We start from the raw sequence: 24,575 nt of genomic DNA, 5'->3' as shown, positions 1-24,575 counted from the left end.
TCATATTTATAGTCCTACTTGATTTATTTACAAATCAAGTAGAAACTTATGTGAAGCTTTCTGGGCCGCGTTCCAGGAAGCAGGTTTAGTGAAGAGTGTATTAACCCGGAGATGAGGGAAACTCGGAGTTTTCCTTTAAAAAGAAAAACTTAAACTTTGATTCCCTTAATGAGGCAACGGACCATGTCAACCTAACCTGCTCGCTGGCAAGCTTTCTTCGAAAAAAAAAAAAAAAACAAAAAAACTTGACTCCTCCCCTCCTGATGCACCTGAGCTAAGTGATTGACATTTGGAGTCATTTCATCATTCTTCAGAGCGCATTCATTTGCATCAGTTTGCGCTCAGGTTAGACATTAGCTTGTTATTTCCAGCCGTCCGTTTGTTTTCCCTCTGCCTATACAGTTAAGGGTTGCAATGTGACAGCCTATGCCAGCGGTCACAGGGCGAGAGGCAGGGTGCACCCTGGACAGGTCTCCAATCTGTCGCAGGGCTAACACACAGAGACAACCGTTCACGCTCACATTCACACCTCAAGTCTGTTTAGAATCAGCAGCTGGCCCAACATCAGTTCCTCTACACTGAAACATTTACTGTTTCCTCTTGTAGGAATCTTTTTTTTTTTAATATAAATAAAAACACTGATGAAGGATTGTGATCAGCAACACTCACAGTGTGGATCTTGGTGATGATGTGAACATGAGTCATGTTTCTAAAACTGGATTAAAAGCAGATTTTTAATATTTCATCTTAAAAACATGCTGGGATGATGAAATACAGTAAAATGCTGGGCAACATTTTTAAATGTATGATGTCTGAAGTTTGAACCTCCACATCTCCAGGAAATCAACTAAATGAGTCTTACTGGTTCTGAAAGTCAAGACCTGTAAGTAAACTGTTTAATCCCACAGTAAACTGTGGGATTCCAGCTACATTTATTAACTATAATAAATGTAAAGTTGATAAATGATGACTGCATGGCACTGAATAAAAGGACATCATCATCATCCTCATCCACACTGACATGGATTCATATCCCTCTCTCCACTGGATTAAAAATTAAGGTGTTGCTGTTTATTTACAAGTTGCCATGGTGAATATAGGCAATAAGTTCCATTGATAACGATCCTTTTATTTTTCCAATAGTCATGGATGCACTTAACTCCGGTCGAAAACATTCACAGCTGTTTGAACCAAATCTGGTTAACGCAGCATCTTAAGTTAGACTCCTTGTTGAACAAGGTGTTGGTTTTATTTACCAATCATGTTCGAGCAGAAGCCTGTACTATGAAGGCAATATTTCACCCGGAGCAGGTAACTTATTTAATAAAACTTTATAAAATAGTCAATATGATAAGTCTGTTACTTACAGTGTCTGCATTTTTACCAGTTTTGCTTCCTGGCTTCAAATAGGTTTAGCTTTATTAGCGCGCACACACACACACACACACACACACACACACACACACACACACACACAGGTTAAAGCCTGGGCTGACTTAGATTCATGTGACGGCTTATTCTGACTGCAGGCATCAGGGTAAGTGAATACAGAAATCATACAGATTCTGTGGGTATGTTGAAATTGCTTTCCAGCGCAGGCCTCGGGTTTGGCTTCTCTGCAGGTAAACATGCAGAGAGCAAAATGGTAAAGACATTTGTCAAAATCCATTCTAAACAACTCGCTATAGTCTGACAATGATTTCACTTTATGAGGTTTGTTTTTTAAATTTATCAGAGTTTGCAAACACTGACTGGCAGATAGGGTCATAGCATGAGGGTTGCAGACGAGAGAGGATCCAAATGCAGGACATAAAGGCAGACGATAAACAAAAGTAAGCTCTTTATTGGCCAATTTAGAGTCTAAAAAACTAAAAGTCCAGGAAAACAGGAAAGCAAAAACACAGTAAAACATTCAAAATTATCAAAGTCCAAATGATTAGATAAAATAGGAATCAGGAAAAACAAAAGCCTTGGAATTTAAAAAAAAAGGAACAAAGAGGGCTGCACAAAACAGATTTAGCACAACAGGGAGCACAGACAAATGAGCTGACAAAGAGGAAGACAAGACTATTTATACTCTCAGGGCAGATTGGGGGATGACAAACAGGAGGGGAATGAGACACAGGTGAAAGCAATTAACGCAGGTGAAAAAGAAATTCAGGGGAGGAATCACAGGATACGAAAGAGAGCTAACCTTTAAAATGGGAAGTAATTAGAAGTAGCTGGAAAATGAGAAAAAAATGGCAACAGAAAAAGAAACAGTGAGGGAACTTAAACTGACATTAATAAATAAATAAGACGTATTAGATTTTAAAAGTAATAAATGAAAAAACACAGAATCACAAAAAAAATTAGCAATGGGAGAGCCCATAATCATGTGGAAGAAAAAATTTAAACTTTGATTTCAGACACAAAAAAATGATTAAGAATGAAACCCAAACAGTTTGGATAATTTGTGTACTTTTTATTATTAATAATAAAATAATAATGATTAATTAATCATTTCAGTGAAAAAAAAGATATTTAAAGGTTAAAACAAATTGAAACACCTAAAAATAACTCGAATTAAATAAAACATGAAATATCATCGCTTTTAGTACTTGGAACTGTAATATTTGAAAAATAAATAAATAAATAAATGTTATTCTAATTTAGCTGGTGGATGTGTTCGCTGAGACATTGGATGTCATGTGCACAGATTGTAATACCTGTGCACATGTCCCTAAATGTTGGCGTATATCCTCCATACATTAAGATTGAAACTAACACTGAAACTACTCTTGAAACTAACACAAACTAAACTAAGTTGAAAAGAAAAAGTCAAATCAAAATAAAATTAAAGCTTTGGGTATGAGTATACAACCAACTTTTGCATGAAGACCATATTGTATGAACACAAAATTAAGTTTAAAGAAATCAAAGGATTTATTATAATCAGCAGTCTTCATTTGGAAAAGCTGATCAATATGTTTTTATATATTCTAAACGCAACGCAATTACTCTTTGACAAAAGAGAACAATTAACAAGCGTAAGCTGGGTTAAGTAAATTACACTTCAGAAAATGATAACTATGTAGACAAGCCTTATTTCCAAGGTGCAGTCCCTCCTCTTTTTGCTGAAGCACTCAACAATATTAGCACCATTTAGATACTTGGAGCCTCAACCACTTGCCTTCACTCACTATGACTGACTATGAGGCAGAGGCTTCAAGTTTTCAAAAGCTGATGTGCTCACATTTTCATTTCTCTCATTCAAATATCAAATTTAGCAGCGGTTAGAGGCAGAGCTGTTAAATTAGTGTCAGAGTTGCTTCCGGGACAGCGATAATCTTATTACTGTATATCAAGAAGTAAACCATCCTTCTGCGAAGACAACGACTCATTCCCTTTCCCCCCAGATGTCAAAATAGAGGACAACTATTAGGGCGGATCCGCGATGTGCATCAACGGCATGTCTTCAGCACGCCCCTCATCACCACCTCTTGATGTATGGTCATTAGGCGGGTGCTTCATCATCAGGGTTTACTGTGACTGTTACGAATCAATTGAATAGAAGGGGGTGCTCAGAAGAGTTGATTGGGAGGGAGCATGGTCAAAATGTGGTGATAATCAGACAATCAAGCACACCCACATAAAAAGTGATTAAGTCCTCTTGAGTGGGGCATAAGAGCCGCGATTTAATCAAAAACAAACCCATCCCCTTCACTAATTGCAAATATGAAGCCAAGACATTGATTATCAGCAAGGGTCCATAGCCTCCTCATTTCTTTTTCCTTTCCAAGCCCCCACCCTCACCCCACTTGCCATGCACATTGTTGATGAAATAAATGTTCTTCGGTGTGACTCTCACCTTCAACTCCTGTGCATGCTTTAGAAAGACCTTCGTTCAACATCAAAGCAATGTTTCAGAAACAGCATGAACTAAACGTGTCTATTCTTTGTCTAGTGCTTTCCTGATTAACAGAGTTGTGAAACTACGACAGTGCACATACACTGGTAAACAAAGATGTTGACCTACAATTATGGACTCGCTGCTTTGTGTCCCACTAGTCCCCAGGCTGATTTAACTGGTCATAAAATTAACATGCGACAGAACATTAGCTTTCTGGAAAACCAGTTAGAAATAGGATAAGATTCATTTCTGGAAAAAGGTTGTGTTTGACATGTAGTATGAAATCTGATCGAGAATTTTACGTACTTCGTTTTCTGTCTGCATGGAGAACATTCTTCTTCACTCAGTTCATATTGATTGGACATATTAGCTCCATAGTGGCTTCCTTTAAACAAACATAGAGAAAACAAGACAAGCTAGGCACATACATTATGTGGATTTCTACACTGAATATTACAAAGTCATTAGAAAGGGCATTCACCAATAATGCAATCCAACGAGACACATAAATTATCAGGCTTTGTACAATGAAAGGGATAGATCTAGTGAAGGAGAGAAAAGAAGTGTAAGGGGGGAAACAGATGAAGGTCAAACTGCGTAGCCACTAATAATGTATCAGGATTGCACTCAGAACGTATCGCAGCTAGTGTGATGTAATTGTTAATAGGGCTGTTGGATATAAAAACGTCTATCATTTCATTTTACGCTACCGTATGTTTCGTGGTGTCGCAAAATAAACTGTTTACGGGGATATTTTTTCATCGTTTTGGTGGTCACTGTAGTGGCTATATTAATTTCTTTAAGTTCTCTCTTTCTCTTATATTTAATACTGTTTATATGCGTTGTCGTTAGCAACAACGACGGTAACACCATCGCGTGTCCGCTTGTTTATGTTCCACATAAGCCTTTCACAATAAAGCTCAAGATCCTGTTGAGACTTTTCAAAATAAACTAAATCACGTGAAAGAGCAGATTATTTACGGATGAGAAGTAAAAAAAAACCGCCAGGTGCTGAAAAAATAAACCTTAGACTCAAACGTTAGAACAGGCTTTTCCCCGCAGCACGCCGTGTAATAAATACTCACAAAGAAAACGGCGGCCGTTACAACTTATGTCTAAAAATGTATCGTTTCATGCATCGGTTAAAACACTCGACTCCAGCTACATGACGCGCAGCTGGAAACATTTCCCGCATGTCGAGCTGCCTGAGATTCACAGAATTTAGAGAAAATGTTACATTTTTGTGATTTATATCGTTATCGGGATATGAGATTTTGGTCATATCGCACAGCCCTAATTGTTAAGATTCTGTTACATGTCATGTGCTATTTGCACACTCCATTTAAGTTCACAGGCAGGCTTTAAGTAATTTTCCCGTCTCCACCTGTAATGGGAGAAGAGTTATTCCGGTTTGAATTGCACACCGCTTCTAAGCCTTTTGCCTGATTGCTGCAGAACCAGGCAGTCATTCAGCTTTCTTTCTTCAGCAGAGAAGAATAGAAGGAAGAGAATTGTTGGCATGGTGGTTATGTCTAAGCCACAGCCGAATGCCTTAATAGTTCATGTTCCAATATTTCATAAATGGAGACTTTTAATCTTTACCTATAATTTTTTTGCCATTGTATTTAGAACCGTTTGTTCTCTGCATGTTGTTGGTTGCAAAATAGCAATGTAAGGGGACTAAACAGCTCCTAGATAATGTCCCTTTTAGTAGTAAAATCTGTTTGGATGATCAGTTGGCAGAAAATTGCTAATTTAATATTTGATGGGTCAAGCTTAGAGATATGTGGTTTTGATGTGTTTCTTTCTCATGATAAAGCAAAGGATTTAATATCTTTCAGCTGTGAAATCTGAATCTGTCAAATTTGTATTCACATCCGTTTGGTGTAAAGTTCCTTTGGCTCACTGTACCCTGTGAGTCAGCTAGTCTCCGAAGTCTTTCATGTCTACTTACTTGTACCTTTGAAATTACATTTCTAAAGCACAACCTTCACCCGAAAGTTTTGACAGAGCATGCTTGCCAGGTTAGGCTTGATAACTGGGCGGACGATGTCGATTTCATTCACATTTTTCACACCAACTGCAGATTGATACTTATACCGAGTTTTAATCAGCAGCACAGACACAGACTGGGACTTGACACTGATTGGGTCAGTCACTATAACATGCAGACAATTGTTCTTACACCGAGGACAAGACAAGCACACACGGAAAATTACCTTCAGATGGAGAATGCACACTAGCCATTTTTGTTCTTACCACCATTGAAATGTTAGAGAATACAAAACATGAAGGTTTTTCATAGAGAAAGTTATAATCTTCTCATAAGAGACAACCCTGAGAACTATACCAAAAGAGAGGAGAACTGCTGTTTGAAGAAAATTTATCTATAGTGTCAGGACCTTCAAAAGTCACAAATTTCCTTTGGAGAGCTGATGTTTTTCTTCATTTTTTTTAGGGACAAAAAAGCAAGGCTTCTGCTGCAATAACCAAGGTATTGGATGCCATATCCCCTGAGACATGGACCGTGGCTCTAGTCCAAAAAGTTTGACACCAAAGTGGATGTGAAAAAATAGAAGCACCAAGTGGAGGACAAGGAGCGGTTAGCCTAAGATTCAATTCAATTCAATTTTCATTTGTATAGTGCCAAATCACAACAGTTGCCTCAAGGCGCTTTGAGTAGAAAGCGACTGCTGTTATATAACAAATATTAAACTAGGGCATAATCACTATTTTGTAGAAATGTTGCAGTTGTGGGACAGCTACTCTTATGAAAGCCGAGACTCGTGCGGAGAGTTCCCTATCAAAATATTTTTAAAGAAAAATGTACGCTTAAGCCTTTCAGCTAAGATTTTGTATTCTTTTAAAATTGTGTTTATTTTATGAGCTTTTGGTTTTCAGACTATAAGTACCGTATTTCCCGGACTACAAAGCGCACCTGAATATTAGCCGCAGGTGTTTCAATGTTGACTTATCATATGTAAGAGAATATGCACAAAGGGAATTGTCAGCAAAGAGATGGCTGTTTGGAGACACACCCCTTTTATTAATATTTTGAAAAACAAGTTATGGGTACATATTTGCATAACTTTTTAGGTATATGTACAAGTAGCGGTAAATACAAGTACGAAACATGTACTGTGCTTCATAAACGAGTAACAAATGTAGTACATAACAATAACCTACAGCACACCAGAAAAATAGATTCGGCCTACCTTTTAGGCTCAGGTGCAGTGACACGGCTTTAACAAGAAAAGTCAGTCATTCACCACCATCTTTCTCTTCTTCCTGCGCACTAAAACCACCAAAGTCCTCTTCTCCAGTGTCGGAAACGAACAGGCTCAGGATGGCTTCGTCATCCACTCTCAGCTTCTCTCCTTCGTTGTCACTTTCAAAACCAAACAAATCCTCGTTGTCAGTGTCGGAGTCGAACACCCTCAGAAGGGCCGTGGCGGTGTCTCCATCATGCAGCAGTCCAGCCCTTCGAAATCCGTTGGTGATCATGGATGTTTTCACACTTTTCCACGCTGTCAGAATCCACCGGTGGAGTTGAGCACAGTGTTGCCAACTCCTCAGTAAGGAAAATCGCTATTGGTTGTCCTAAAAGTCGCTAGAAGTCGCTAAATGACGTCATCACCTAATTTGCATAATTGGTCATGCTAATGTAATTGTAACCTACGCTGCTGGAGAGAGAAATAACATCGTGGACGAGACATAAAGTGAGCAAAAAACGTCCTAAATGCATTTAGAATTTATTTAGAACTACAAATTAAATTTCTTTTAGCAATTATTGTTTTTTGTAATGTCACAATTCCAACCCTGCTCCTTTACCCAGGCTTGGACCGGCAAAAGTGACCCGAAATAGGCACTCTGGTGGAGTTACTTTGTGTGTGTGTGTGTTTATAAGTAGTTTTAAACCTGATCCACAAAACAGCATAAGAGTAAAAGAAGAACTGACTGCGTTACAGCACCCGCTGCTTGTTGAGAGTAAAAGCGATATGCGCTTTCACGCCTTTTTTTAGCGACTTTTTCTAGAAAAAATGTCGCTAGGGGGTCTGAAAACTCGCTAAATATAGCGACAAAGTCGCTAAGTTGGCAACACTGGTTGAGCATAACTTGCTTTTCGCAAGTTTATCGCCGCTCGTCATCCAGGCCTCCCGCTGAACGCGTAGCGCTACTTTGAAGTTTGTTTTTCGCGCTACTTGTACGGCACTATGTTGCCTGGCGGATGGACATGTGACCAACATACCACTCTTGAACCCCGATACTGTGTGTCTGATCACATGCCCTTCCGCCAGGCAACGTAGTGCCGTACAACAGCGGAACAAACGAAACAAATCGTCTTACGATATGACAAAAATCATGGACAATCCATAGAAAATCCCCACCTGACTAAAAGCCGCAGGGTTCAAAGCTTGTGCAAAAAGTAGCGGCTTATAGCCCGACAATTACGGTAAATTCAGGTAAGAAATTATTGAGGGATCACACATTTGTGTATGAAATATTTCTTTGCGCAGTTTCAACACAGCAGTGGTTTTATTTATTGACTGTAAATACCGAGGCCCTGGTGCCAGTGTTACTAAGTGAATTTTTAAAGCTCTCCTGGTTAATTTACATGAAGTTATGAAACATTTTACTCTTAACTCTTTTTTTTTCACCCCTTTTAAATTAGATATGAAGAGAGGGTCCAGTAACTTAATTATTATAGCAGATGATAATAATAATAATAATAATAATAATAATAATAATAATAAATGTTACAAATTAGTTTTGTTGTTGTAATAACATTTTTGGGTACACAATTTCTTTGAACCTAATGATAAAAAATCAGTTTAAATGTGGCACGTACTCATCAGAAATATTGCTGCCATTAAGTGTATGTATGTGAGCACGGTGAGTTGTGGGGCATTTTGGAGCATGAACTAAATTAAATCACCAAAGAATGAACAGTCGCAGATGGAAAGCCACAGAGGGAGAGAGAAGGCTAAATGAGCTGGAGTGGCTTTTATCCCGGCTCCCCAGACCAGATATGCCAAATCAGCTGATTACTTCAGCTGAGCTTTGCCATGGTGTGTTCAGGGACATCTACATAGAAAGACAGGTGCTGTCCACATATTACTGCAGAGTTTGTTAGACAGGATCCTTTTACAGGGAGGGTAAAGTATGAAACCACATTTGTAAGGCTGTATAACTGTGTGACCCTCTTATTAATTAATTCTACTCTTCAAGATTTAATAAATAAACCAGAAGAATTGTGTGAAAAGTGAAAAGTGTGTGAATGGGTGGATGACTGGATGTGTAAAGCGCTATACAAATACAGGCCATTTACCAATTGCACATAGTGCAAGATTAGCAACAATAAATATAATTAAACCAGCTATAACTCAACAAAGCAATCTTATATTACAACAAAAACAACTCAAAAATAAGCAAAAGAAAAGTACTGCAAATACTATACTATTATTATACTATTTTAATCAGTTGTTAGTGTGAACCCTTTCAAAGGCTGGTAGTCAGCTGGTAATCTGACAGGGCTCGTCAGTGTGGAGCATTTATATGCTACCCAGGATTGCATGACTTACACAGGGCGCCGTGGTTTCTCCCACCATCAAAAAACGTGCCAAGATTATGCTGCCTGTCTCATCCCAAGACACTCGCGGAAAACACATTTCAAATATGTTTCCTGGTTAAAAGTTAAAAATGTGCGAAGGATATGCAGGTGTAGAAGAAATTGTTCGTGTGCTGCTCAGCTATTGTAATTTGCGGGTGCAATTTTTCACATCGTGCTTTAGTAACTCATAATTTGCAATTTGAGGATTTCTATTTGTCATCAACTCTGACAGACTAAATGGGCGATTCTGTTACTGTAATCATAAGTTACAGCTTTAGTTTGATTACGTCTGACCCATTAACTTTATTATGTTTTCCAGCATGACTACAATGAGTAAAATCCATGTTTAATGTTGCAGAACTTATGTTCTAGCTGCAGATTTCTTTCAGGTTGGAGGATTCCTTTCTTCCTCAAATCTCTTCTCTTCCTGTAATTGGCTTGACAGTACCAAAAGTAAACTGGTTGGCTCTGAGTACCAATTAGCTTGTGAACACAAACAGTTGCAAGCCACTCTCAAGAATGAGTCTACGTAGCCCAAACTGTGAAAATATACAGCATGTTGACAAAAGAAAGTGAAGATACACTATAGATACCGGGTCGCTCCTGTGGGCATATGATGAAAGCACAAGGTTGGTTTTATTTGACATTGGAGTGTTTTCGCTCTGCAGCTTTAGAGCTCCAGACTCTGTTGATCTCTTTAAACTCCTCAGAAATGCATTTCCAGCTGCCAGCCACATGCCAATCATCTATTCGACTAGTCTTTAATATAGTCACCAGTAGAGGCAGAGAGATAAACACAATCCCGTTTTGATGGCCTGTGGATGAAAAGAATTCCTCAAAGATTTTGTGCAGAGATATCAAAACAACAAGGTTTAGAGGCTATATTTCACCTTCCCCATAAATTCTTGGCAGCATTTGTGAAAGATTGTCATGCATTTTCATTTATTATTTACTGCAAGACTTGGACATTGCCATCATTTTCAATCCCCCATCATCTGGATTGCCACACATGGTCTTGATGTATGCTAAGTTCACATCAAGCCCGCTCTGTGGTTTAACAAAATTGACACTAATTGCATTAAGGCAGGATGTCATGAAATTTTCCGTGTGATCAAAATTAATGAAGTATAAATAAAATATTCCAACACTGAAGGCGGAATGTAGTGGAAGCACCCACTGCAGAGAAATAAAGCCTAGTTTTCAAAATAGTGTGACAGAAAATTGCCACAAGCTTGTTTTGGTACAGTTGGGGGAGGAAATATGTGAAGTATAAATGTCCCCCTTAATAGCAGTGATGGGGACCATAAAGGGAAAGTCAGGGTACAGTCCTGGGTAAAGTCTATTAAGTTTCACGGTATTTACGATTAAATAGGTTATCAGACTTTTTAAAATAATGTTGATTTAAACCCCAAAGTAGGCGAATTTTGTAAAATTACTCGACAGTTGGGTGATTTGATCACCTGTGGCCTGGAAGGGAAAATAATATCTTGGGAAAAAAGTTTGAAAGTCCACCTCTATGTTTAGAAACTATTTATTTCTGTTTATGGTATAATGGATGGTTACCTACAGCAATGTTATGATTCACCCAGAATTCACCCAAATCAACTGACACGACAAAAATGAAGGGAGGGGGCTATTTTTGAACATGAATACATTTAAAAAGCTGATCTTTTCACATGAGGATCAAGTCCACTCACACCCTCTCACTTTAATACATACACCTTGCTAATTCCAGGTCATCTTCTGAACGGTTTTCATTCTTTTTGGTACAGATTCAACAAGGTGTTGGAAACATTTTTTTTAGAGATTTTGGTCTATTGTGACTGTGTCACGCCGTTGCTGCAGATTTGTTAGCTGAACATCCATAATGCAAGTCTACTGTTCACCACATCCCAAAGGTGCTCTACTGGAGTGAGAGCTGATGACTGTGGAAGGCATTTGTGAACTCATTGTCATGTTCAACAAACAAGTTTGAGAAGATTTGAGCTTTGGGACATGGTTTTTTATCTCGTTAGAAGCAGCTGTCAGAATGCTGACACGGTCGGCAACAATACTCAGGTAGGCTGAGGTGTTTAAAATATTGTTTAGTAGGGAATAAGGAGCCCCGAGTGTGCCAAGAAATTATCCCCTGCACCATTATACCACCACTGTTAGCCTGAACTGTTGATGCCCAGAAGGATGGATCCATGCTTTCATGTCGTGCCAAGTTCTGACCCTGCCATCCAAAAGTTGCAGCAGAAATCAAGACTCGTCAGACCAGGCGACATTTTTTTCCCCAATCTTTGCAAATTGTTAGCAGTTCTCATTTGACAGGAGTGGCGCATGATGTGGTTTTCTACAACTGTAGCTCCTGTGCTTCCATTTCCCATGTGCTGTACATTCAGAGAAGCGTTTCTGCATACTTTAGTTTAACAAGTTGTGTACTATTCGCTGTTGCCTTTCTATCAGCTGAAAGCTGATCTATCAGCTGTGACCTCTGGCATCAACAAAAAACTGCCATACACTGGATACGTTCTCCTTTTCAGGTCATTCTCCATAAACACTGGCACAAACAACCATGCCACATTCAAAGACATGTAAATCCACTGTTTCCCTTATTCTGATGCTCAGTTTGAACTTTAGCACATCATGTTGACTATGTCTACATTCTTAAATGCACTGAATTGCTGCCAAGCTGGAAATCAACTTGCATTAACAAGCAGTTGTACAGATGCAAAAAGTGGCCGATGAGTAAATGTTATAAACTCTGAAATATTAAATTTACCTCAGTTATATTTTGCTGAACTATGGTTGTGATTTACTATTTATAGCAGAAACGTGTCTTCTAAGGCAGCAAGGTAAATGGACTAGAGAAACTCTAAAAATGCTGAAGAGACCATATTTGTTAGCAGAGAAGGTTAGGGAACTTGAACATGTTGATGATCAAAACGGACAGACTATTTATCAAAGGCATTGCATGTGCTACATGTCTATCATGAAGATGAGTCAAGGCCACTTACCATACTGAGCAGGCATCCTTATTGCTCATCAAACTCCTTTGATTTAAACGTTCATTGTCGTATTGTTTTATTCTCAGCTGCTGTACTTTGAGCCTATGGTGTTTATGTAATGACCCGCAACCTGTTAACAACCATTCATCATCCATAGATTTTGGAAGGCAATCATCACCATGTGCATCATGTGGTTTGTGCTTTTGCCAAGCACAATATATTAACTCCTTCAAAACAAGTCAATGGCTAAATTAGCAGTCTGACTGGAGGCAAAATTGTTTACGAGCTGGAGCAGAGTGCTGCTTGATAGAAGCGAATACGTGCATGTTGAATATATAGAATTGAACTGTTAAGTAATATCTGTAATTCTCTATGTTTGAATTATTTAATATATTGGGTGATTCGATTATCCTCCTACAGCCAACAGTTGAAGCTAACATTTCTAAATTGCTGGAACTGAATTAAAAGTGGGTCAAATCATGTCTTAAAAGTAACTTGTGTCCACTACTATGTGGACACATCCTGATTTCTTGCTTTGTAGGTTCATATTAGTACAATCAAGAAGCTGATTAACCACCTAATTCAACAGGATCTTTGACTGCTTATCTAATTACAGGCTTGATATTTACCACAGAAAGGACAGTCAGCTCTCATCAAGAGTCAGGCTGCAATCAGCTGCAGCTTTCTAATTAGTCATTTATTTGTTAGTCCAGGTTTTGATTAGATGTGGCCAGAGGACCTCCGCTGAGGACATGTTAAATAACTCTGTGTATTCTATAACGGTTGTACACTTTAGACTGTGTGTCCTTCTTTGCTATTCTAATTCAGCTTTTCTTTAACTCACGTGAAATAGAAAATAGAGAAGCGCTTTAACATCACATGTCCTATTGCATGTTACAGGGAGGTTATACAGCTTTTCTTGTGGTGCAAAAAGCAAACACAAAAAAGACACAATATGATGAGTCTTAACGAGTGCACTCGTAAATGCACTCAGTGAATTGAATGGTAAGATGAATTGCTACTATATTTAGGTTACTTTGAAAATGGGCTGTCTTGTCTTCAGTTCTGCACTTCAAAACATTTTAGCTGTGTCCTAATTCAGACGCTGCACCAGTCCTTTTTCTTCCCCCCCACAATAAAATCAAAGCTGCTAGCTGGCCACTTATTAAAAGTCCTTGATAGCACATTACCAACACTTTCATATACACTAAAAATAATCACTTTAATTATTTATAGAAATAAACAATTCTTTGTCAGATGATTTTCAGTATAAGCCTTTGTGACTCTTACTTTGTAAAATGATACAGCCAGAAAGCTAAATACTTGTACCAGTTGTGTTCCATTGGTTTAAAGTTCTCATTAATGCCTTGTGCTAATACAAAAGCAACTGTTTCACAGTAATGTTGCTCCAGTGTTTCTATGAGAGCCTTACTGCTTCTTTATCTCATCTAGGAAATGGGTCTAATTGCTGTGGTTTGAGAGTGTGTGCTATGCAGAGGGTTTTCTATCTTATTTGGCTTAGGTTTGTATTATAATACTGCATATACTGTACATTATCATCATTTGGTCCTTGTCAAACTGAATTTGGGAGAGTCTGATCCATCTCAAGGACAAAAAGGTTGATATTCTTAAGCTGACAAAGCACTGAGGAAATTCTTTATTGCTTTCAGTGTTTTTAAGTTTCATATCGCTGAGCCCAAACTCGATATGTCAGTGGGGAAGGTTATTTGTTGACAAACTAGTTTAGGCATCTAAGGCTTTGACTTGTGTCTCCCTGGAAACACTGCTGCTGCACCCCTGCAAATCAAACGAGTCAAACGAGTCCCGGCTTGTTCCTTGTCTGTGTTTGCATTTTTTTAATAAATACAAATTTTTTAAATGTTTTTTCTTTAGCGTGTCTATGATTTACCTTCTGTGGTCCTCTGTTAGGAACTGTTGGTGACTGTGAAAATTTAGTGCTATGTCAGATGCTGCTAATTGTCATTGAACAGAACTGTGACTGTGATTTATTACTTCTCAGCTAAAACTAGTTAATGTGATAAATCTTTTCCACTGATCCACTGAAAATATCAGTTTGTATGAGTTTATGTTCTTTCACCTTTTGTGTTGTGCTTCTTACTATTTAGTCTTTACAACTAATATAAATGATTTATTTAGTGCATATGTGCCTACATCTAGTGTATCCATAGACTAAATCTTCCCTCAAACCAGATGCTTTTTTTATTGCTTAAAGATGAAAAAATTGAATTGTTCAAATCTGAATCTTGATACTATTGTATCCTTCTTTTGACATTCTGTAAAATAGTACAATATTATTCATATCTAACGGCCTGCTGAGCTGTGGGGATAAAAATCTTAACCCCTTTGGTAACAATTATGGCTTAATAACTGGCTTGGCTTCCTCTTCTTCTCTCCCCTGGTGAGAAAAAAGAGCAGCTTTGGAAAGATTGTCCCCCCAAAACTTCAATCTCCAAGGATGCATTACTTTAGCACGAGCCAGAGAAAGGATTTTCAAATTAGATGTTACAATTCTAATACTAATTTTAATATTTTTCAACAGTATTTTATCAGTTTATCTACAGATCATTTCCAAGACTCCAAAGCCTTCATGTTACTAAGACCAAAATCTGCAGATATTCCAATTAATTTTATGATGAAGTTGTAATTAAAATGAGAAAAGCTTAAAACAGACTTCAAAACAGACTTTAAGTGCGCCTTAGTAATTTTATCTTGCAGGTATTTTGCAGTTGTTAAGAAGAAATTTGACTTTGCACTGTTTTTTTCTCCATATTCACACACACTTTGTTTGTTTTTCATTCCAGCTTCACTCAAACTCAGACAAAGGTGATGGATCTGTCAGGTACATTCTGAGCGGCGAAGGAGCTGGGACTATATTTATCATCGATGAAGTGACAGGGGATATTCATGCCACTAAGAGCTTGGATCGGGAACGGAAAACACATTATGTCCTCCATGCGCAAGCGTTGGACCGTAACACAGAGGAGGCCCTGGAACCAAAGTCAGAATTCATCATCAAAGTACAAGACATCAATGACAATGCACCCAAATTTCCAGATGGACCCTTTGTAGCTTCGGTCCCTGAGATGTCTGAAGTGGGTGAGTAGCTCTTCAAAATATACTGGACCTTCAAGTGATTGTTCTCTATTGCCAATAGCAGTAAGCCTCCATTTGAATGGTTTGAGAGATGAAAAACTTTTGTTGCTTTTCAAATCTTCTTCATGTTTATAATCCTTTTTAATCCATCATCTTAAAAAAAGAAAAAGAAACGTAAAACAAAACAATAAATTACAGTTAGATCTTTGCCTTTACACACTAAAGTACAACCCAAAGCTCCAACAAGATGGATTTAAAGATATAAGTGTGAAGAACCACTATCAAATATGCCATTACCCCGCGCAGCATTCTGGTTTGTCCTCTGCGATAATGTTCTCCAGAATGTTTGATGTTCTGTAAGCCAGCAAAGTCCTCTTTCTCATCTTTGTTTTCTGGTTGCTGCGATGGTTTCCATCCCTGGTGGGCAGGTCTTTACAAAGCACTCAATAGTGGCTCTGCAGCAATCCCCGCCATTGAGACAGTGAAGTCTTCCATATCACGGAGAAAAGTAAAGCCTCTATCCACCTCCACCGAGACAGCGTCCCATACGCATAGCATCTTGTGGCGAACATCTATGTTGTATTTCTTTACTCTCTTGTTCTGTTTTTAGGTTGTGTGAACAATAGCCACCGTTTTCTCAGTCCAGTGGATTCTGCCTCGCGACACAATAGCTCAAAAACGTTCCTCTAATATTTCACAACACTCTTTCAAAATATGTAGGTTGTCCAAATGGTAGCCAAACTGCTGTCAGAGCAATTTTACTCGGTATGCAATGTGATAGTAAATTCTTGGCGCTGACAGTTTGTTGAAAGCATTCCATTTCTATCCATCTGTCTAAAGGAATCTCCTTTAGAGTTACTGGAAAATTCTTTAAACAGAAAATTAATAACTTCATCAGCTCCGTGCAGGAGCGAGACGGAAATGTGATAAAAGAAATTAAATATGCAAACCCCAGCAGACCTGTACGCTCCCTCTTTATAAACAGTCAATATCTTCCTGGTTGTGTTCATGATTATTCGTGGCAGGCCTCATGAACATATATTTCTAGTCAGTATATTTCTTTCTCAGAAGTGTCAGGCGCATGCCTTAATCTCTTTTGAGAGTGTGCTTTAGCACTGTATGCTGTGATACCTTGTTTACAGACTATCATTAGGATTTTGGGTCCAGTTTCAGGTACATTAAAGGGAGAGTCATCCTCTTACACGTCTTAAACTCCACATGAAACGGTCGTGATTAAAAAATTCAGCAGCTGCTGTAATCGTCAGCACAAATGAATTCATTATAGGTTAATGAAAACAGCACTAATTTCTGTATCGGCATCCTTAGTTTAGCTCTAACAAGACTACTTATTCTAAAGTTTCCATGTTCGCTGCAAACTTCGTCATCGGTTACACAATAAGAATCAATCACCATTGATGACCCAAGGGAGGAAATCAAGGACTGTGAAGAGGAAAATAATTAGCCTTCCCCCCCCCCCACCCCCCCCCCCCCCACCCCCACCCCTTCTTTTGCTCATGTCCATTAAAGTAATTCCTCTTTGGTTTGGCATCTGCAGCATCAAATCGGCTGTAACAATCAACTGTCATCACACTCTAAAGCACTAATCCCCCTGCATTTGTCAATACCGGAGCTCCCAAGTGTGGGAAAGGGCTGTCTTGGAGTATAGCAACTAATTGGTTGTGATGTTCTTTTTCCTGTCTAAATTGATCAGTTGGGCTCCAGGTTGTCCAACTGTTTCATTCCTTTTATTTAATTGAACAGTTATATTTTGAGTACAAGATGAAAGGAGTATCAATTTCCTGCTTTATCTTTCCCACTTGAGTTGGAGTTATAGTTGCTCTTTTCTTTAAAGGGAAAAGTTAGTGGTTTCAAAACCCAAAGGCTTGGAATATAAATGTTATTGATAAGAATGTTAAGCAGAATCTCACAATCAGGTAAGTCTTAAACTCTTAATGAGCGTAATAAAATGTAATCGTTGCACGCATTTGACTTATTTTTTTTTATCTCTTGCTATTTCCAGTAGCTGCTGTTATCTATCAGAAAGCACAGATACATTTTGTTCTAATGTACTTGTAGCACATGTTGTTTTTGCGTTCACATTTCAAGTTAATTTATCCCAAACTAGGAAAGAAGCAAACACAAGAGACGTGACTCAGGTTGTGAGAATAATCTACTGGTAACCTCATTATCCAGTTTCACAGTCAGCCTTTATCCCTTTAAAGTTAATTTATGTTGTGCCGTATGACAAAAATATTGCTAAAATCTTTAAATAAGTGTTAAGAGATATATTCTAAAACACTTCTTCAGCAGAGAATCAGAGAGGAGAAACACACAGATTTTCTTGCTAGCAAGGGCAGCCTCCAGAACTCACACACCAAGAGTGAGGCTCAGAGACTAAGCACTGAGGACTGCCCTGGTCTTTATTTATATGCTTCAGTGAGCGTTTGTTCCGTACATTGAAATGTGGAGGTGTACATGTGTGTGTGTGTGTGTGTGTGTGTGTGTGGCGGGGGGGCAGAGTGTGACCCCATAAATGACTTCCCTAAACCTCATCTAAACAAAAAGCACTTAGACTAAAACAGATATAACTACGTTAATCCTACCGTAAAACAATAAAACAAGGTACGACCTCTCCCATGCTCCTAGGATGTGGGGGTGAACGCCAGACCACCCTGGAATGTTACAGACCTCCTAGGATGAGACATTCTTTCAGTATGCCACCAACTATATACTTCTAAACACAAATGATTACATGCAGTATTCTACCATATTCAATTCAATTCGCTTCCGCTTATCCTTTTCAGGGTCGCGGGGGGCGCTGGAGCCTATCCCAGCTGTCATAGGGCGAGAGGCGGGGTACACCCTGGACAGGTCGCCAGTCTGTCGCAGGGCCAACACACAGGGACAGACAACCATTCGCACTGTCATTCACTCGCACATTCACACCTAGTGGCAATTTGGATTATCCAATTAACCTATGCCTACAAGCTGCATGTCTTTGGACGGTGGGAGGAAGCCGGAGTACCCGGAGGGAACCCACGCGAACACGGGGAGAACATGCAAACTCCACACAGAAAGACCCCGGCCTGATGGTGGAATTGAACTCAGGACCTTCTTGCTGTGCGGCAACAGTGCTAACCACCGTGCTGCCCCATATTCAAACTTGTATCATTAAAAGATTATACTGACTACTAAGTACAATTTTCCATTGACAATAAGGTAATGAAATTAGATGTAAAAATTGTAACAATTAAGCAATGTTCTCCATAGTTCAGCTGGTAAAAGTTTCCAGCCTCCACTTTAGTTCAAGTGGTTGTGTAAGACATGATGTTCAAGCAGCCACCAGCTATTTGTGGTGTAAAAGTGTTAATCCCTAGGAAGACTGCAACATGAAATGAAGGTACAGTGACCTTAAAAGTCCTGAAAAACTGATTTCCATTTAACTTCTCTGTTCTTTTAGAAATTAGATTTAAGTGTTTATTTTCTGCTGAGTACAATCAGACCTTTTAATGTAGAACTCATCAAGTTAATAACTGTAAATATACGGTACATATATACACTGAGTACTTGAACACTTGAGTTGAAGTGCGTTGTGAGCGAGGCCAAGCACACTGTACAGTGTATTAGGGCAGCATAATGAGTGCATTATCATCCAGAATATGCGTCAACACGAACCTTTTACCTCCTCTTCCAGCAGCCGTACACACAAAAACATTATATATGCTATTCCCATGGGGACACTCACTCATATAATGCAGCCTTTAGCCCCTTAACCCTACCTTAACCATCATAAATTAGAGTCTAACCTGAACATTAATTCTAAACGTAATCCTGAAATGAAGTCTTTACCCTCAAAAAACGCAGTCTGATCCAGTCTGCATGGCTCCGTTTGCAGTCAGTTTAAAGTCTCTACTGGGATATTACAGCAAAACAATACCCACACACATACACGCAAACACCAAATAGAAAGCAGAGTAAAGCTGTTTTGTCGTTTCTGCTACGATTTATAGAGACGTTGCTTATGCCTGTAACACGGAACAAGCTAAGGTCTGTCAGTTAAATCATGTTCTAATAAGTTTTAATTGACAGATGATTTAGAACCAGTTGAGTTTCCAGAGCAGTCCCAGAGGTGATGAAGTCCAAATAATTCCCGGCACAATTTCCGCTGCGAGGCTGAGAGTACACAAGCATACTGTGAGGTACACGCTTCATTATGGCTGGCATTTTCCTCTGCTCCGGCAGGATTCCAAGGAAAAAATAAATCATATTTGGTGGGACACAGTAGAGTGAGTTTCCCTTTTTCAGTTTTCTTGTTTAATATAGTTTAATTCTCTAAGGAGCACAAGAAAGCAAGTGTCCAGAAGGCCTTAACATATTCATACTTGATCTATCTGCATGCCTCTAGATCTACGTCTAAATACACATACATGTACATATATAATGTTTTAGCCTGTAGTCCAATTACAGTCTACTCAGTAATTATAATGAGTTAATGAACCTTGTAATGAGTAACACTCCAAGTGTTTAATTTCTAAATAACAAAAAAAAAATCAATTTTTCCCATTCAAGTATAATCGGAAACACAAATGATCTTTTTACATGACATGACATAGCTCATGACATTCTGCAGGCAAATTAAGTTTTATTTCTTTATTTATTGCAACAATAGTTCAGAATTTTTTTTTTTTTTTTTTAGAAAGATGGTTTTGCGCAGAGGGCAGCTGTTAATATGAAATGTAGTTTTAGTTGCACCTCAGCTCATTGGATAAGTTAAGAGATGCCCAGCATTTTAAATATCATTCTGACTATTACTATTGTAATAGTACTGACTTACTATTATTATTATTTTGCATGAAAATTATTTTTTTTACATGAATCTATTTGTTAAAAAAAACAATTGCACAGTTATAGCTTGGGTTGTGGCAGGAAGGTCATCAAGGATAAAACTGCCAAATCAAACATGTGGAGCTGCCCGCTGTGGTGACGTCTTGTGGCAAAGAAGCAGCTGAAAGTAGCCATAACTCATAATTGCATTAACATTTGTAAACCTTTTAAAGAAACAACAAGACTAATGTGCTGGGTTTTTGTTTGTTTGTTTGTTTGTTTGTTTGTTTGTTTTTTAAGGCACATCTGTGTTGCAAGTCACAGCAACCGATGCGGACGACCCCACCTATGGAAACAGTGCCAGAATAGTCTACAGTATCCTACAAGGACAGCCATATTTCTCTGTTGACCCCAAAACAGGTATGGCATAACTGCATGCTTGGTAAAATAATGCATCCGTGCTCTTGAAAGCATGGTAACAATGAGTTATAAATGGGAGGTATAACTTTGATGTCGATCTCCTAAAATGATGTGTGCGTCACGCTGTGAAGTCTTTGCTTCTCACAGTGGAACATCCTGTTCTGTTATTGCAGCACGTCTCATATCGTAAAAGCTAAAGCAGCCACAGCAGAGTTATGGACTGCTCATACAGTGCAACTGCTGTATTGTTGAGCATGCGATCCACTTTTTGTGAGCAATAACTGACTCCTCAGGGGTCAAAGGAGGCATTTGTTGAGATGCCTTCAGAAGCCATTGTTTCTTACCTTTTTTGAAAGGGGTTGGCGGGGGCCGCACAGCAGGCAGCGCTCAGTGTTTTTCAAAATCTATTTTTTGTCCAGGGAGGCTAATAGAATCTATTAAATGTTAATAAAGCATCTAAAGTGCAAGACATATATAACTTTTATATAATGTAAAAAAGCACGGAGGACTGTGCATGTGCATACATGTCTGACGTTTTGCACGCTTGCCTCTGTTGCTCCTGCTGCTGTTGGTTAACATGAACAACACTCTACTTGTAGGAATTGATTCATTGCTGTCTGGAACAAGTATTGGTCCCTTTGAGACCATACCGCCCATGTAAAACATGAATTCTTTGCTGAATTAGCAACACAAATAAATTGCTGAATATTTTGGATTTGCCTCGAGGGAAAAGGCAGTGGGGATTGATGGAGCAATTTCACAAGGGTGTGGTGATTCAGAAGCAATGCCGATTTTTGAATGAAAATTGGCTCTCTCGTGCAATGTAGCATATTTTATCCTCCCAGCTACTGGATTTGTAGCTTTGTATTTAAGTCATGTTTTTAATGGTATGCCTCTGCCAGATAGACACTGGCACTTTAAATTCATATGTCTACAGAATTACCTTGTGCAATTTTGAAATTTTGTCACAGCTTTTGTAAAATTGTGACATTATTTGCCACCAAAATAACATTTGATGGGATCACAGTGAACTTTACCCATAATTAGTTCACCCTCGAGTCCACATGGGCATAAGCATAAGGATTTTCTCTTAGCCATTCCTGAGAAAACATGTTCACAAAAATGGGATGTACAGATCAACATATGAATGGACAAACGCACAAAAAAAAGCTCTCTTTGGGCACGATTGCCGCCAGCTTGGAGGCATAACAATGATTAATCACCAGTGATTTCCTTTTCCTTTTTCCATATGCAGAGTGTTTTTGACACATCAGATGGCTTGTTTTGCTTGAGCTGACTAGGCATCTTGTCTTCATTGTAATTCAGCATGGGCTGCAGAGGAGGAGGTGGGGATGCGATCGAAGGCTTTTCCAGCTGCACACTCTGCCCAGCGCTGTTCCACCTACACGTATTAATTTATACGAGTTGGCTTTTGATTTTGCCACTAGCAAACCGCACGCCTCCCTCAAATTAGGACAAGGGCCTTCAGCGGTCAGGGGAAAATGTGCAGGTTACTCTTGCATGTGGTCTTTAATATGCCAAGTCCAAGTCTTAAAGCTGTTGGAGTTGGCATGCTGCCACGTTTGAGTGCCACAATGGGGAAATGAAGCTGCTTCTGCATCTGTCTCACAGTGCATTCGATTGCTTACACCCTCTCCTAGCCTCATGTACCTGGCTCCCACTATGCTTAAACTGCAGAGACGCTGTCATGAGAAACACACATATTAGTAGCAAGATTACAAGAACATACAGACAAAGACAAACAGACACACACATACACACACGCACCTCTTCCCATTTGACCTTGGTCTGGTGGGCTGATACAGCAGTGATAGATTTTACAAGACTCATGAGGTAGACAGAAAGATCACTTAAGGACAGGGGAATAATAGCATTTGGCCTGCACATATGGCATTGAGGGAATACCCAAAGGATTGTCTCGGACTTGACCCAAATCCTCACTAAGACACAAAGTGAACAGTTTGACCTGTGCTTTCTCCCGAGCACAGTATCATCCCAACCCTACTTGTGTTATGAGATGGATGAATTGTGTTAAATGCTAAATTGACCACAATTACAGTGCATTACTCTTTTCAAAATGCTGACATTACAGGTTGTCTTAGCAAAGCATTCAAAAATTGTTGTTTCAGCTCCTGAAGCATTTGCGTATCCAATTAAGTAATTTTTAATGCCTTGCAGCTGTCTGATTAAATAAAATTACTTTACCTTAATGTCCCTGATCAAACTAAAGGGCACCTGCGTTTGTTGCTGTGGGGTACTTTATGCCTTTCAGTAATCAGAAATATCATGTATATACTGCCAAAACATTTATATTTTGGGACTCGGATTTCCCAAAAAGCCCTCAAATAACAAACAAACAAACCATTCCTGGATGTATTGTTTAGTTTATGTAAGATTTTCAAGTGAAAAAAGAAATCTGTCAGCTATTTAAAAAGGATTACTTGATCTAATTTGCAAATTAAGTCCATCCATTTGTTTCCGCCTAACCTTATTAGGTTACGGAGGGGCTGGAGCCTATCCCAGCTACCAGAGGGTGAGAGGCGGGGTACACTTTGGACAGGTTGCCCGTCTGTTGCAGTGCTAACTGCAAATTAAGTGTTAGCTTAATTTATAACATCCCATAAAGCTTTAAACACTTCCTGAAACAGTCAAGCTTGACATTGGTTTACATTCATGTTTGTTACTTCACCATTTTTAAAAAGGTTAACACACATAGTTATTAGAGGTGGGAATCACCATACATCCCACGATACGATATTATCACAATACTTAACGCACGATACGATTTTATTGCAATTTTTAAAAATATTTTGCGATATTCAGATTCTGTACATAAAGGTAAACTATCAATATTCATTTTATCTAATATCAAAGTCTCACACTCAGTCTTTCTCTCATTTCAGTTTTATTGTTGACAAACTGAACGGTTTGTGTTACAGTCTAGTCCAACTTAACTGAACGCAACCATCTGGTACAATTATAGCTATTCTGAACTATGCAGTTTATATAAACTATGCAGCCCATTCAGCAACTGAAGAATTTGAAAGTAAATTAAGACAAAATATAATTTTACATTAAATAAAAAAGTTAACTTAATTAAAATAAAACATGTCTTAAATTAAAATAAGTAAACTGTCATGTTTATTGCTGCCAAAAAAAAAGTTAAACACATTTGGACAGTGAAGGAATGTCAGGATTCTTGCTCAGAAAAAGGATCAACATGCTCTGAAGTCAGAGGACAAAAACTTTTTTTGTAACAAAATATCGATTTCTGCTGTCCCTGTATCGATACATTATTATAAAACAAAATATCACGATACTACACAGTATCGATTTTTTCCCCCACCCCTAATAGTTATAATATGAAAAAAGGCTTTCTTCAACCTTTTTAATCCTATAGCTGTAGGTCACTGATTCTAAGAGTGTGATGCATTTAAAATTGTGGATATAACACATAAAACATTTGTATCAAGAAACCAGTATAAGCTAGATATCAAAGCATTTGGTGAAGGACGTGGTGTCAAACTGATGTTTTGTTCTTTCTAGAGTTTCGTACATACCAGATATTAAAACACAAAAAAACATCTAAGATATTTACCTAACCGTGGTCCAATTCTGTTTTACACTGTGCATTTCAAGGTCATTCACAGACTGATGAGACAGATGTGCTGAAGCGCCCGTACATTTGGGTCACTCAAAGGTT

The 24,575-nt window shown here is 38.6% G+C and overlaps 1 protein-coding gene across 1 annotated transcript in view; it reads left to right on the top strand.

Annotated features, from left to right (window-relative positions):
• The window catches only part of LOC102798556 (cadherin-18), a 102,079-nt gene that overhangs the window by 28,093 nt on the left and 49,411 nt on the right, over positions 1-24,575 (top strand). The window contains exons 3-4 of the mRNA XM_087846303.1: positions 15,316-15,610; positions 20,732-20,851. Coding sequence (XP_087702429.1) covers positions 15,316-15,610; positions 20,732-20,851 — 415 coding nt within the window. The remainder of the gene's footprint in view (positions 1-15,315; positions 15,611-20,731; positions 20,852-24,575) is intronic.

Source organism: Neolamprologus brichardi, chromosome 9 (genome assembly GCF_056152115.1).
Source record: "Neolamprologus brichardi isolate AB-2024 chromosome 9, ASM5615211v1, whole genome shotgun sequence".
In the NCBI taxonomy this organism is placed as follows: Eukaryota; Metazoa; Chordata; class Actinopteri; order Cichliformes; family Cichlidae; genus Neolamprologus; species Neolamprologus brichardi.
The sequence above is the reverse complement of the archived record's forward strand: the minus strand, read 5'-3'. Positions and strand labels throughout refer to the sequence as shown.